We start from the raw sequence: 15,774 nt of genomic DNA, 5'->3' as shown, positions 1-15,774 counted from the left end.
ATTTTGATATTGTTGTTGTGAAGTACTCATTAAATTATTGCTCATAGCAGGGGGCAAGGATACTTTTGACTAAATCTGTTAGCCAGACTCCTGCAGTGACTCTCCTCTGGATTCCCCAGCAGGCGTCTCTTTGAAGTGCTTATAATAAATGGAATACAACTGGGAGAAATCAGAAAGGGCAATGTTGACAACTGTCATAGCAGGTTATAGCTTGAATGGCAACCGAGCAGAAGGTCTCTCTCTGTCTTTCTCATACCTCAGATCTCCTTAGCATCATTTCTGGTAGGCATCCAACGTCCATTAGCAAGAGTTTCTGGAAAATTGCATTTCTCCCTAAATTCTCTGTCTGTGCTGTAAACGTAATGCACTGTTCCAGGCCACCAGGTCCTCTAGATGAAATGGTTTTGCAACTGTAACAGCATATCCACTATGATAGGCAAAGTGCCAAGATATAATTAGTGATACATAACAGAAATTACAAGCAATATTAATGGAGGATATATTTCAAGGAAAGAACCATTTTCATTCCAGAAGCATTTTATGCCATTATATAATGGGCAAAAAAAGTTAATGCTACTAAATATAGTGTAATTCCTCAGCAACAATTTTTATCTGATGAATGCTATATATTTATGCTGTACCACAAATTGCCTCATCAATTATCTCATTTCATCAGCACTAGAAAATTCAAAATATGTGACAACTTTAAAATATCCACTAATAGCTGATAGTTTCACATATTACTTAATATATTGTGAAAGCACACATGCGTTTTAAATAAAACTTTTTTATGTACTAAAATACACATGCATACTACTTTAGTTGGTAATAATAACTCTAAGTTCCTCTGAAGTCAGGAAAATGATATGTCATCCCTGTTCCAAGTGTTCCCATATTGAATAATGTTTCCAGCCTTTTTTAATATGTTGCTTTGCAATATCAATCACTAAGGTGAGGACTTAAAACCCCAAGAAAAGGTTAAGACACCTAACAAAAGCTGTTTGAAGGATAAATATAAGAATCAAGGAAAGCAAAGAAACAAAGGTTAAAAAAAAAACCAAACCAGATTTCATACAAAAACCCCAGTCTAGTCTAGTCTAGTAAGGTGAAAGGAAAAAGTTGCTTGATTTGAGGTTTCACTTTTTCTAATCAGTCTAGAAAATTCCTGTTATAGCAGAGGCTGATGCTGCACAATCCAATAGGCTTTTACGAATCCTAATTTCTATATTCTCCAAAAAAATGTACACCGAGTTACTGGGAATTAAAGCACCTCCAACTGAAGGATGCTAAAATGTAAGCTAACACTGAGCAATAGCAACTCATTGTGTTCTTGTTCTGAATGATAATTTGGTGCATGTGTGAGACAAGCCTAAGGCCTAACCAGGACTTCCCACGGAGAGAGGAGGAACAGGCAGCATGGTATGAGCCCCACAGCAACACTTTCAAGTGCTGTATTTCAAAAATAAATCTCAGACTACGCATGGTAGAGAGGACACAGGGACAGAAGCATTAATTAATCCTCCAAAGAACAATTTTAAGTTTTCATTTTTCAAAAACTTTCTGAAATCCATTATTTATAGAGTAACTGAAGAACAATAATAAACTATATCGGTAAACAAAACATAGTAGTGATGAAAACAGAGCACTGCTAAACTGTGCGAGAGATTGTGCCAAATTTGAAGAGAAACAGCACTTTCAATAGTTTCCACGAGAAGGAATAACAACAAACTATCTGGGCACTCAAATTTTACTCAACATATGCAAACACGGAGGAGATGACCTTGGACATTAGGGAAATGATTTGAAATAAGATGTCACATATTCTTTGAAGTCACTCCTCCTAATACAACATTGGGTTAATGTCACTGGCCTTAAAGCTGGCTGTCATACTATTTAATTGCAAATTCTAAGCTAACCTAAGTTTTCCTATGATGTTCCTGTCCATCAAACCAGAGTAACAACTATTTTAAGGTTGGCCATGTGTGGGAGATCACTGATGCTGAAAAAATCACATCACTAAAATATTTGTCTAATTAATTCTCAAAACAGATTGAAACATAACACAAAACAAAAAGTGCAATTGTACAGTTATAAAGCAATGTCACTTCTCATCTTGGCTAGGGACCAGGGACTATAACTTCCATGCTTGTATAGCTTCTCAGTATGCACCAACACATCTCCATGCCCGTAACTCCATTCTCCAGTTGTCTGTACTGTGGACTTACTATAAAACAGAGACATTGAAAGTCAAAAGGACTCTGATTTTGGCTGTAGGTGATATTGGAGTCATATACATTTGTCTTTCCCAAATCTGATTCAACATAATTGCCTTCAGTTTCCCTTAAAGCAACAAAGACATGCTATTTCTCTACCTGCACAACGAAAAATTCCATAAATATCATTAAGAAAAATGGATGAAAAAAGGCTTGGATGATTTAACCCAGCAAGACACTAGTCAGGCTAGACACTGACTATCCATACTGTCTTGGCATATTGTTGTGAAAGCCTCTACAAGCAAACTGTTTGCTGTAAAATCTGTTGACTACATTGATACTTGTTTTCTAAGCAGCTCCTTAAATCTCTTATTCCATTCCAAAATGATTGACCAAAGAAAACAAGAAAAATTGCTAGGATATTCCTTCTATTTTTACCCACCATAAAAAGTAAGATCATACTAAGAGCTGATTCCAAGGCTAGCCTTTCATTTTTGTCTTGTTCCAGAAGAAAAAGGGAAAAAAAAAAATAAACAACCCCAAAACCAAACCAAACCAAACCCAACCCATATTTTAATAACAGCGATTCAAATATCATCATATGAAACCTTCCAAAAACACCTCCACTGGTCTTTTAAATTAAGATGGCTGGCTGTGTACTGTAGCAATAAGAATCACAGAAATTTCAATAGGTAAAAGTAGCAACTCTCAACATATTCATGGTAACAAAGACCAAAAAATAAAATATTTTACCAAAAAAAAAAAAAAAAAGAGAGAGAGAGGAGAGAGAAGAGTAAGGTTGCTTTTAGTGCAGCAATGATTTGGAATGCTGTAACACACATGAAAATCAAAATAGTTGCTCTATATGCAGGCCAAGGACTGATCTCCTGTAACAAACAACAGGAATTTTGAGAAGCTGGTATTTACACAATTAAAACTCACAAAATTTCAAAATGACAAATCTAGCTCCAGTTTTCAAACTAGCACCCGAGCTATATCAGGGAGCTAAGTCCAACAGGCAGTTGGACTAAATTATCATTGTGGGTCCCTTCCAAAAGAACTGTTTTAATCTATAATGTTTATTTTAAAATAATAGTAGCATTAATAATCATTATTGCAGATACAGCAGCAACAATGTTGATTGCTGAGCATACAGAATAAGTGCTTGTCATACAAGTTTATCAAACTCCAATATTTCATGCACCAAGATTTAGAAACTGAAGCATATACAAATGCTATTGCCAAACAGGATGAAAGATCTTAGAAAGTTTACCTCTGGCATTTTTATTTGGCTCTCAGACTAATATCCAGAAATCATATAATAATCCAAATCCTACTTTGGGATACTTCCAACAGTTAAAGTCACTGAAAGCACTTTTGTTCAGACACATTGCATATTCAAAGGCAGAAGAAAATGTATGTTGGAAAGAAAATGTTTATTTGCAGGCTATGCTGGAAGCTGAAGTGGCTTTTGTACCTTAATAGGTAAAGAAAATACATTTTTATGGTAGAAGGCAGGTGTCTTAGTACAAAACCGGAATTTTAAAAACATCTTCCCAGATTCTGTCAATCCCTGAAAGTGTCCACTTACATAGATGTTGCAGAACCTTCGTTTTAGAGATCATCAGGCATTCCCAGATCTTACCCCAATATCTGATTATTTAGGGTCCTGCTAGCTTTTGGCACAACATGCTAGAACTTCACTTTTCTCTTACTCATTACTAAGCTGCCTGAGTACTCACTTTAATAACAATATGCACCATGACTGAAACACAGTGAACTACTTTATATCAAAGTCCTGTGAAGACAAACTTGAGATTTAAGGATAATACTGCTGTTCTGAAAGGTACAACATCGTTGCTCATTGTGCTGTCAGATGTTTATTTTCTTCACCAGACTTTAGAGATTGAATCACTCACTGGATGAAACGGCACATAAGTTTCATAGTAAGGAGAGCTATAAAAATAGTCTAAGCTAGAATTTGAATGCAAGGCATTAAAAATGTATATGTTTTTCTATATAATGCAAATACACAGTAATCTTAGTGAGCACTATCCTTTTATGTGTAAAAAAACCCCAACTGATCAATGGGATACAAATGGAAATGTGTTTTTGACTTTGGAAAAGAAAAAAAAAAAAAAAAGTGTAAGATTTTTCCTCATCCTGATGCAAAAATAAAGTGCTCTATTAAAAAAAAAAAAAAATCTAAGAATTATTCCTGTTTGTATTATACTTAAAAAGGCTATATTTCTCCTTTCTGTTTCACAACAGTAAAAAAGGACTAATTCTTATTTTTAATATTCTCATTTGACTAAATTAGAGGATTAACTGAAAAACCCAGATAAGATACAGCTAGTTCAATTTGTTCAATAGAAACATGCTTTAAAAAAATCTTTCTCTCATAAATCTTAATAGTGAAATATATAAGGAAGAGAAAAAGTAAGAATCTCTCTTACTTTGCAGATGTGAAATTAATTACAGAGATAAGTGAGTTACCAAGGGTTATTCAAAATCTTTAAAGAAGCTAGAGACCGAACACCAGATCTCAGCCCAGTGCTTTATCAGCATATCATTTTTATGAGTGGCACATTGTTAGATCTATTATACTATTAAAAATGCACATTCTTACAGCCTTCTCTAAATACATGACCTATTCTATTAGGAAACAAACAAACAAGCAAACAAACAACCCACAAGTAAATATCAGGAGAAAGAAGAATCATTTTTCTGTGTAAATCATGAACACATAATCTTTCTTCTCTTCAGAAATTTGTATGCTATCAACACAATTTTTGACCACAGAACCACGCATGGACATTCTTACAAATGAAGTGTTATTCAAGAAATCCTACATGCTTATTCAAAATACTGGATGTAAGCTCTCACAGAGCTTATGGGATGCATTTTAGACACACAGATAGAATCCAGAGGATTAAACACAAAACTTACATTCGCTTTGGGGATACAGCAGGGAAGTACTGCGGGGCAAAAGTATACCGACTCAATAAAGGATGAGGCTCAAAAAGGATGGTAAGGCATCTTTGTCACTCCAATACATGCGAGGTTGAAGCATATTTAACTCCATATCACATTAGCAAGATGCAGCTCTTTTACTTATCCTCATTGCTGGACACACTTCCCCTTGGTTGTCCACGACAGGCCCTTTGCTGTTCCTGAGACAACTATGTCTAGCAGGCTATAGCAAGCAAAGCATGCTGAAGTATTATGGTTCAGGTACACTTAAGTTCTCTTTTCAAGTGAAAATACAATAAAAACAAACTCCAGATCCAAACATAAAAACGCCTCACACAGCTAACATTGGACCTGCATTCAGAAATAGTTTCACCCTGCGCTTCCGCAGCACTCCTATTAGCATGATCCCTTGCCATGGGACTGCAGATGCTTGGTGCAAGAATTTCTTGATAGGTTTCATCCTTTGAATAGAGGTTCTGCATCCATTTTCAATTACAGAAATTCAGTGTATGACAAGGAGAAAATGGTTAAGAAATTATAGTATGTCTGCTTAATAACAGCTACACCAAAACATGAAGAAAAAGCTATAAATCTGTACTTAAGTCTTCCATGTGAAAGCATGGTGCTTTATCACTGAATCACTAGTTTAGTTTCCCTTTTAATGAATTCACTTCTGAGACTCTGAGAATAAAGATACACATATCAAACATGCTGTTCTCCATTTATTAAGCAAAAAAAAAAAATCTTGCTTCAGCCTTAATTGTATTTTCCTCAAACAGCAGGAAGAAATAATTCAAACGACAGCAAATCCAAATATTCTTTAACCCCAAAATTAAGAGTTCAAAATCCAGGCAAAACATTTTAGTGTTGACTGGTGATCTATGGCAACTGGACCACAAACTGCCTTCACAAAGACATAGGGAAAAGCAAAAATCTAAATTAATATACAGCAGTTAAAACACACTTGAAGAATACTAAAATAAAATAAAATAAAGCACTAGGAAAAAAAAAAAAAAGAAACACATTTGTTTATCCACTTCAGGCCTTTTAAAATCAAACTTGTTCTTATTATGAAGAGGATTGCCTTCTAAAAAACCCAGGCAAACAATAATATGGGTAAACCATTAGAAATTAGTAGAAAGGATTTTTCTTCCTGAGAGGAACACAATAGGATACAGCTTTACATCTTAAGAATGGGTATGTCTTTGTTCTTAAGGAGAGTGAAGCTGAAGAGAAAAACAAACAAAGCAAAGCCCCCCAAAAACCTTCAAAACCCAAATCCCAACCAACCAAAAACCCCCAAAAAACAAAACAAAACACTCCCCCCCAAAAAACCCTGCACAGCTCTCAGCGTGTTTTGAGGTGCAAATCCCCAGGAGACGTATTACCGCTGTGGTGTAAACTATACCACAGTTGCTACTGCTCACATTTTTACATAATAGTGTATCCATTACACCAGTCCATTAAGGACTGCCCCACCTAGCAGATGCTGAGTAAGCACTTCAGCAAATAGCTCCTACCATGCTGCCCATGGCTACATTGCTAGCAAAAGCAAAGCTAGCTCACTTCAAGCTAATTGGGATGTCTACTTAAACTGCAGTATCACCACAGTGGTGACCCGCCACCATACACAGTTGCTAGGCCTACAGGAGAGCTGGGGAAGGACTTTTTACTAGGGCATGTAGTGACAGGACGAGGGGGAATGGCTTTAAACTGGAAGAGGGCAGGTTTAGATTAAACATTAGGAAGAAGTTTTTCACTTTGAGCGTTGTAAGGCACTGGAACAGGTTGCCCAGAGAGGTTGTTGAGGCCCCATCCCTGGAGGTGTTCAAGGCCAGGCTGGACGTGGCCTTGGGCAACGTGGTCTAGTTGGAGGTGTCCCTGCCCATGGCAGGGAGGTTGGAATTTGCTGATCTTCACGGTCCTTTCCAACCTAAACCATTCTATGATTCTAGGATTCTAAGCGGACAGACAGATCTCAGATCCAACCTAGTTAGCAGAGAAAAGGAATGAATACTACCTTGGCTCTGAGGAGGACAGAGGGACAGTCACACCAGAAGAAGCTCCAAATACCTAACACTGACATCTGATTTGCCCGCTAATCTCTGAAAGCCACAATTTTTGTGGTCAACTTTTTCCACTGTTACCTGTGTGGAAGCTGTTCACAAATGAAGAACATAGGCTGGAAAAGCCTACACTGAATTTCCACGACTATTTGAAGCATCCCCTGTCTCCTCCCAATTTTACCTCCTCCCATGAACACAGCTGAAAGTAACAGTAGTGGAGGACTGCGGTCCTCTCACCTAAAGGGTAAATGATGGATTATTCAAGTTCGGTAGCATGAGTTTACCGGACTATGAGTGGTTGCTTTAATCAGTTCATATATGACTTAACAGCCATAGGATGATTTTTCCCTGCTTATTCAAAGGAATATCTTCTTTAAAGACCCTGCCAGGCTATCCAGCAGGGATGTAAAAATGAATTTAGTTTCATTTAAGCCAATGAACATCCCATTTACTTAGTAGAAACTTCAGTTTCTACCACCTTCCTGGAACATTTTCATCTTGAGATGCCAAAGTGTGGAGAACCCAGTCCCACCACTGACTCAGCCAGGGATGAGAGACAGTGTCGGTACACATCCTGTAACAGATGGCTTCTGACTGCTTAAAAAAATAAGCAAGTAGGCGCTTCTATAGCTGTTTATCTTCTCTCTCTCAGGCCTTATAGATGTAAAAGCAGCAGAAGAAAGTGGCAAGATGTCATCACTGTTTCAACACCATGCAGAGGGAAAGCAGAAAATACAACTTTTTGGTATACTCATCAGTTTGAATGAAAAGCTGCACATTATTTATGAGACATGTGAGAAACAATCCATTGTACTGAACAACGATAGTCAATCCTAGATATAAATTCTCCTCTGGTCGATAACCACTATACCCATTCCCTTAGCCATGAAAATGACCTGACAGAGCCATAAATTCACATGTTGTCCATTTTTCACAGACAATCCCCCTCCCCCCCTCCGAGAGTCTGCAGTGCACCAGCCATGACATCGGTGTAAACATTTACTCATTTATGATTTGATGCTGACTGCTTTTCAGCTTCCTAACAAAAGACAAGCAAGTAACAATGGTGATATAACCTGGGCCAGGTTCAAGACCCAAATGCAGGCTGAATACAGGTTTCAGAGATGGCACAGTATGCTAGCACTTCCTATCCCAGCAGTACACTGGCACTCACTAAATACAGGTTTTCTTTTAACACAAAAAATTCCATTAATCCATAAGGTTTCAATTTACGCATGCATAATACAAATTCTCTACCTACAAGTTTCTTTCAGAGAACCAAACAGAAAACTCAATCTAAACTTACTGAAAATCTTAATAATGCCTGGCATTGACCCAAAATCTTTCCAAAGAGCCTGACTGATAATTAGTACATTTTCAATGATTTGCCCCTTTTGGGGCCAGTGTTCTAATGGGTTTTAGTGCTAGCAAATCGGTGCTACGATTTGTTCTGTGCATTAACGTGCACAGAGTGTTAAGCTACTTATTTGTAATGATACTGTTCCTGTAGGAAAGCCTGCCTTGATTGTTAATGATACTTGAGGCTCTTAATCTTAAAACGGAGGGGGAGAGAAACTGCAGGGTGTGGCATAGTCTGCTACACAGCTTGTCATTTACTGAAAATAAAAACCTCACTTAATTCCATTGATAGCACTCAGAATATTATAATAGGCATTTAATTTCCTGAACAAATTGAACTTTAAGAAGCTGGAACAATCTCTTAAATTAAACTGTTTTCATTGTTTATATTTGTTGTTGTTTTTTTTTTTTAAACATAGGATATATTCAAAAGTGATTTATTCAAAAAGAATAATTTGAAGAAACTTGCTCTTACTTTCCACCACTCTCACATCAATTTATTTTTTTTTTAAATTGAAGCACAAATAAAAAGAACAGCAATATCTTAGTCCTCTTCCAGATTAAACCTTAAAGACTGCCGTATGATCAGTATTACTGCACCATTGCTTAATAGTATATACTGTTGATACATTAATTGGTTTATTGACTACTTTAAAGTTTTACAACTTTCCATTCAGCCCAATGTGCCCTTGTTGTGAACTCACCCAAAGAATTACCAGGTTCAATAACCTAAATTATATTCATTAATACTATAATACACATACATAATAAAAAAGAAAAAGAACACAACTATTACCTTCACACAAGTAGTCCTATTGACTTCAGTAAGACTGATTTTAGAGAGCAAAAACCCTGTCCAGTCAATCAAGACTTTGAATATCCAAAATAAAATCTGCATATGCACAATGTCAGACTTCTGAGCATCACAAACTATAATAAAAGTGAACCAGAAGCACAAGACCTGTAATGCTTATTCACGTGTAGCTATGGTCAAAAATGTTATGACAGATTTCCTTGATGCTGTCAACCTTTTAAAAGGTTAAATTTCATTCCAATCTTCCCAAAATATTTTGAACATATTAATTGCAGGAAAAAAAAAAAAAAAAAAAAAAAAAGTTCTGTCTTACCTATCCAGTTAAGAATTCAAATAGAAAGTCAATTTGACAAATTCTCTGTGAAACATAAATTTCAAGTTTTTCACAATTCTGCAATTCTGTTATAGAGTTGAGGCTGGACAGAGATTGCAAGAAAGATTCTGGATCCCTTGTAAGTGTCATGCAATTCAGCATAGACATATGCACACCATAAGAGACATCTGTGGGACCTGAGCTTGGTTCTTTCCTGAGAAGCTCTATCTTTACCTTCTGGAGACAAAATGTCAGTTAATACACACAGTATTAAGTCACAAGAGAAGTAATTCGATGTTTGTAAACAGACACATATATCTATAGACATACCTATATAAAAGGGAGTACTGTTGACTAAACAAAACCAGAAAGTAGTAGAAAAGCCTCTAAGCATAACAAAGAGATGTGAACTCAGCTGATGGTGCAAAAGATGAAAAGGACAGGATTCAGTATGGAAATAAGGCACTGAAAAGAGGTCAAGCGACTTAGTGAATCAGCTGCTGACCTCATATCAAACTCAGTCCTAATCACAGCAAATGAAAATTGCTGTTCATAGATGGCTGGAAAAGGCTTTAAGCCACAAACCCATTCTGGACTTAATATACTACACACAGAAAACAGAGAACGTATTATCATCCCTTACCCAACTCCCTGAATTGTCTAGCTGCAAATTATATAAAATCATCCTGCATTTTCATTCCCATTAATTGCCAGTCTATAGCTAAATGAAGATACAATTACATTTGTAATAAAATACATAAAATCCACTCTTAATTTAGTGCTTTAGAAATCATGTAAATACCTAAGGTGAATAACCCTGTTACTTCAAATACCTCTCAAAGAGGAGCCTGCCCTTATGAACCAACTGGAGTGCACAGGGAGGTAGAAAAAGATTGGTATTTTTTGTTCTGTTTCAGCCTTAAAAAGGTCAGTTCCAGTGAGAGAATAACTTAGAGAAAATTTCCCTAAATCCAGCATTTATGGAAAGAGAGAAAGACAGACATCCACATGCGTGCTGACTCTATAGTCCTATTCTTAGAATATTCATCTACCCATACACTGCAATATGTTAAGGTTTTGTCAGAAGCACTTTTGGACCCAGTAACTCACCTGTAGCTGTCATTATCCTAAATATTTCCTTACTGAGTGGCTATACAATCACTGTTCCCAAAGCACAATACATACACTAATTCAAAACTGTTGCATATATGCTGTCAAAATACCGGAATGCCACGTGCTGAAAACACCTTCCAAGTTATCAGGATTGTTATTGTGGTTGTCAGACGTAGCTGGTTGCTCCCGATTAACTCATGCACTGTCCATAGCACCATACTTGGCTAACACAGGATTTGGATTTTTGAGGATAAATGCCACGATAATGCCCTGACACCAACCCAACTCACCATCCCAAAGCATCAGGTGCAAATATGTTTATAAAAGAAGAAAAATTGTTCAGTGATCAGTTCCATGGGGGAAACATGCAACCCCCCAAAACAATGGCACTGGCAGTAAGTACGGCCCCACTCTCCACCTACACCTACACCAAGCCTATTTGATGGTAAGGGAGAAAGAAAGTCACCAGATGTGATGACTGGGTGCCTTGGTAACCATCAGAGTAAGTTATCCACACTGCCTGTAATCAGGCTAAAAGTTCCTGAGGCTTTACCATCTGGAATTTTTTGCACAGCATCTCTAACAAGTTTTGTTTTTTGGTTGGTTTTGGTTTTTTTGACTATGACTGGACTTCAGTCAAAAAAAGTTTGGAAGTAAGTCTGCTCGTCTGCTCATTCCTTCTTTTCCTTCAGGTCAGTTCTACCAGCAATGCAAAATAAGGCTTTTTTTTTTTTTTTTTTTTCCTGGAGTGAGCTGTATTAGAAAATAAGTTGGAAAAACAAATACGTGGAAAAAACCACAGAATGTAACAGAAATAAGAAAAGGCTATAGACAAATCTCTCTCTTGCCTGCTGTGTCTCTCTTACCTTCCCCCTAAAAAAAAAAAACAAAACCAAAAACAAACAAAGAAAACCCCAAACAAACAAAAAAAAAAACCAAAACACCCAAACTCACCAGTCAACTATTCCTCTGCAGAAGACTCCTTCCTTAGAAGGAGTAAATATTGCTTTCCAGCAAAACGCCTTACAGAAAACTTGTGTTGTTGTTGTTGTTTCAAAACAATTTAGTTGAATAAATAAAACAGCTCTCATTCACCATGTGCTGTATTTGATCAGGAAAATAAGAACACAGGGTATTGGAAAGACAACAAGCTTGATAGCTTTCATTAATCTCTCATAATAGTCAATTTCTGTATATATTGCCTTGCAAAGATTTGATAGTAACTTAACTGAATTTGATAAACATCAGGAAAAGAGACCCCAGAGGCTCTCAAAGCTAGCCAGGAAAAAAAAAAAATACATCTAGAAATATCATAAAACATTTCTCAGCAAAATGTTCATTTTCATTCTTCTCTGGAGGTAGGGAAACTTTGATAAATTCAAATAAAACAGATTGAGCTTAGGGAATGAACAGCAAATGCTTATCTGTGCTATCTTCTCTATCAGTTATTAGGAACTGCATTTTGGAAGATTAAAGAAACCCTCCTTTCTCCCCTTCTCTCACATCTTCCCCCTGCCCCCCCCCCCCCATGACATTGTCACATATGCATTCCTCTAGTAACTGTCTGAAACAAGTAAAAATGTCTAGCTAAAAACAGCAACACACAATTTCAAATGTTTTTGGAGCTGAACTTACACTTCATTACTAATAAAAATTTTTCAGAGTTTGTTCAGAATTTCTGCATAAAAAGCTGATGTTCACCTAAAACTTGATCCTATTCTGTAAATTACACTCATAAACAACATAGAACACTTTTGCATTTTCAGTATGCCACAGGATTGACTATCAAATTTTCTGAATTTACAAGTCAATAGACAGCCTTTTCAATCTATCTGGTCCTTGCAGACTCAGCATGCTACTTGTAAGCCAAGCTGTTGTCCTTCTGGCTTCATATCTTCCTGCCAGCACTAAAGATTTGGCAGACAAAATTTCTCGCTCAGTCGACACAGCACAGCGGACTGGGGTGTGCTGGACATTCCCAGATTAACAGATACTTCAGATGGTAAGTTAAGTGCAGCTCCGTGCTGCAATACAAAGCAGCATCAGGTCAATTTACTAGCTGTACTGCATTCATATCATGTTCCTCAAGGCTACTAGTTCTAGCTACATAGGCAGTGTATGTAGGCAGCCTTTAGAAAATATGCTCTGAAAAAAGAACATTATTAACATCCTGAAAGATGAATGAACTAGAAGACCATCCACTTTGTTCTGCCACAACTCTCCCAGGTTTACAATAGCATTAAAGGGAAAAAAAAGAAAAAAAAAAAAAGAAAAAAAAAACACCTTCAAAAACACAACGGCAATGAAAGAGAAAAAAGAACCTACAAACAAAACCCCCCACTTTTAATATATAAATTTCTTTCTTCAAATGAAAGATGCAAAAGTGATCATAAAAGAAACCAGAGGGCAGCATGTGATAAAAGTTCAATTCAATCTGTTTTTCAGAGTAAAGCTGTGCTTAAAATATCATTCTGCCTTGACTAACCACTTCCTTTCTAAGAAAAAAATTGAATGGGATGATAAGATGTCATTGCCTGCTACAGTAAAAATGATCTGAACACAGAAACTCCAGAAGGTCTTCTCCAGCCTTAAGTTCCCCACATGCTGTAAATATGCATGTTGTCCTTTATATTCTGTTCTAAACTTGCCCCACGAACCAACTGTCATCCCTGATGCCTGCAGCTCTGTTACCAGGAGAAAACACCAACATTATCACTAAGGATTTGCTACTGGATCAATTCTGTAGGTGTTGTAAATCAGCATAGCTTCAGTAACTTCAAGTACGTGATGTTGATTTACAATGCCCTGAGGATCTGGCCCTCTGTCCTTATTACTTCATTAATCTGCATATTCCTGCAACGTACACCAATCTTTTTCCTAAATTACTTTTACTTCAAGCCACCTGTTATAAGTCTGATGTGGATTTATACAGAGTTCATACCATACTTTCTTACTTATTTTTGAAGAAGCATTGCCCTAAATCTGTTCATGGTCCATAAATGATCTATATGGCTGACTGAATCAAGCCTGAGCTGGTAGCTGTCAGCAGGTATGAATTCAATTTCGCAAGACCAATCCATTAGTATCTAAACACTATTAATAGAGTGGAGAGAGAGAAGCACATATTTTCTATCCCAGGGAATAAGAGGCTGGCCACTTCTGGTGGGAAGGTATTTGATCAGGTCTGTCAGAGGCAGAAGACCATGGTGAATACCTTCTCATAATGAGTAGCTCCATCGCAAGAGAAGAGAAAGTTGGTGTCAGGAAGCATGTTTTATCATATTCCTTCAAGACTTCACTGAAGCTAAGAGTCCAGCAGGATTCAAAGGAGGTTTAGATATTTATATGGATAACAAGACCATCAACTGCTACACTGGACAGTATGTATTCTTTTTTGTAAGAAAATAAACTCTCATAACCATGCTACTAGAAATACAGGATAGAAACAGGCTCAGTGGAAATGTTGCTGCATTTCCATTTTGGAGCTTTCCGTAGTTCCCTTAATTTTCCTCTGACACTCTACTGTTAAAAAAGGACCTTGAGGGAATATGACTCTGATCCTCCATGGCATAGCCTTAAAATCAAGGAACCCAGTCAGTGAACGAAAACCTAACTAACTGCTACATTTTATTTGCAAATTTGTTTTTCAAAAATAAAGTGTTGTTTTGATTCCAAGTTTAAGATGAGGCACCAATAACCCACATCAAATTTGTTATGTGGGCATTTAAACACCTCCAGAGTCCTCTGAAAGTAGCACTAACATGGAAGAAATAATTTAGATGGAGTTAGAAGAACTATTTCTTCTGCCTAAAATCTGACGTTTTTCTAAAAGCAAATGTCCTCAAAGCATTCTCTGCAGAAATATGCAGTGGTTATCTTTAACAAGTCAGCATTTTTCAAATGTTACGATACTATAGATCTGAAATGGTATTTTTCATAAACTTAAAATAGAATGAACTGAGACCTCACATACCATACTTTATTAACAAGCCCAGGCTTTTAAACAGCATGTCCAACTACAGGAGGTATTTAAGGAGGGACATAAGATTCCGTACCCTAAATGAATGAGTATTAACATTGACTCAGAGAAGGTTATGATTATATCAGGCTGAGAGCACTAAGGGAAAGAAGTTTGAATAGGCTAAAGAAGGACTCTCAGTAGTAGCAGAGGTTTCCTGTAAAGACTTAAGTGTTGGGCAGAGTGCAAGAAATGGGATTTGTCACTCCCAGATTCACCGAAATAACTAGCTCCAAGAGAAGAAGAGTTAAAGGTGATCATGCTGTAACTGAGCTAAAGTTAATTGTACATATGATTTACACACCTAGGGAAGAGGAATTGACTGAGTGTAAAATTAAAATAAAACTCACACATTGCTGATTTCTTGAGAGTTATATCATTCCAGTTCTAACAGGTAAGGAAATACAACTTCTTAGTCATCCCCTCTTCAAAACTCATTTTGGGCTACAAAAGGTTATCTTACTTATCAGGTAAAATTCTCGTCAATAATAAGGAATACTGTAACAAATGCCTGCCTGCCTTCTGTAGGATCAGGATCTGTAGGACTGTATAGAGCCATCAGCAAGATACTACTTTTAATATTCTTTTCCTACAGTTTCTGGGAGAGAATAGTTGTTAAATATTCTGATTTTCCCCTCTATGTTTCCAACTTGATAGGTTTGCTGTTGCTATTCTTTCTATGCACTTACTGTACACCAAGGAGAAATCTCATTTTCATGTCTATTCCGAATGCTTATCTTCAGCCAAGTCACCAACCATTGCTCCTTCCATCCTTTAGAAAACACCATTTCTTGGGATTTAGTGACTGTTCTGTAGACACACATGCACTGAGTTTGAATGTCCCACTGTGTTTCAGGAATGATTTCACTGAAATTGCCTGGGTCTTCAGACAATAAATATTAAGT

At 36.9% G+C, this 15,774-nt stretch overlaps 1 protein-coding gene across 1 annotated transcript in view; it reads right to left on the bottom strand.

Moving 5' to 3' along the window:
• Positions 1 to 15,774, bottom strand: part of PCDH9 (protocadherin 9) — a 697,290-nt gene that overhangs the window by 485,078 nt on the left and 196,438 nt on the right. The window contains exon 6 of the mRNA XM_009895475.1: positions 5,328 to 5,348. Within this exon, the coding sequence (XP_009893777.1) occupies positions 5,328 to 5,348 (21 nt within the window). The remainder of the gene's footprint in view (positions 1 to 5,327; positions 5,349 to 15,774) is intronic.

Source organism: Charadrius vociferus, unplaced genomic scaffold (genome assembly GCF_000708025.1).
Source record: "Charadrius vociferus isolate BGI_N301 unplaced genomic scaffold, ASM70802v2 scaffold221, whole genome shotgun sequence".
Taxonomy (NCBI): domain Eukaryota; kingdom Metazoa; phylum Chordata; class Aves; order Charadriiformes; family Charadriidae; genus Charadrius; species Charadrius vociferus.
Note: the sequence above shows the minus strand (reverse complement) of the source record. Positions and strands in the feature narration are given on the sequence as shown.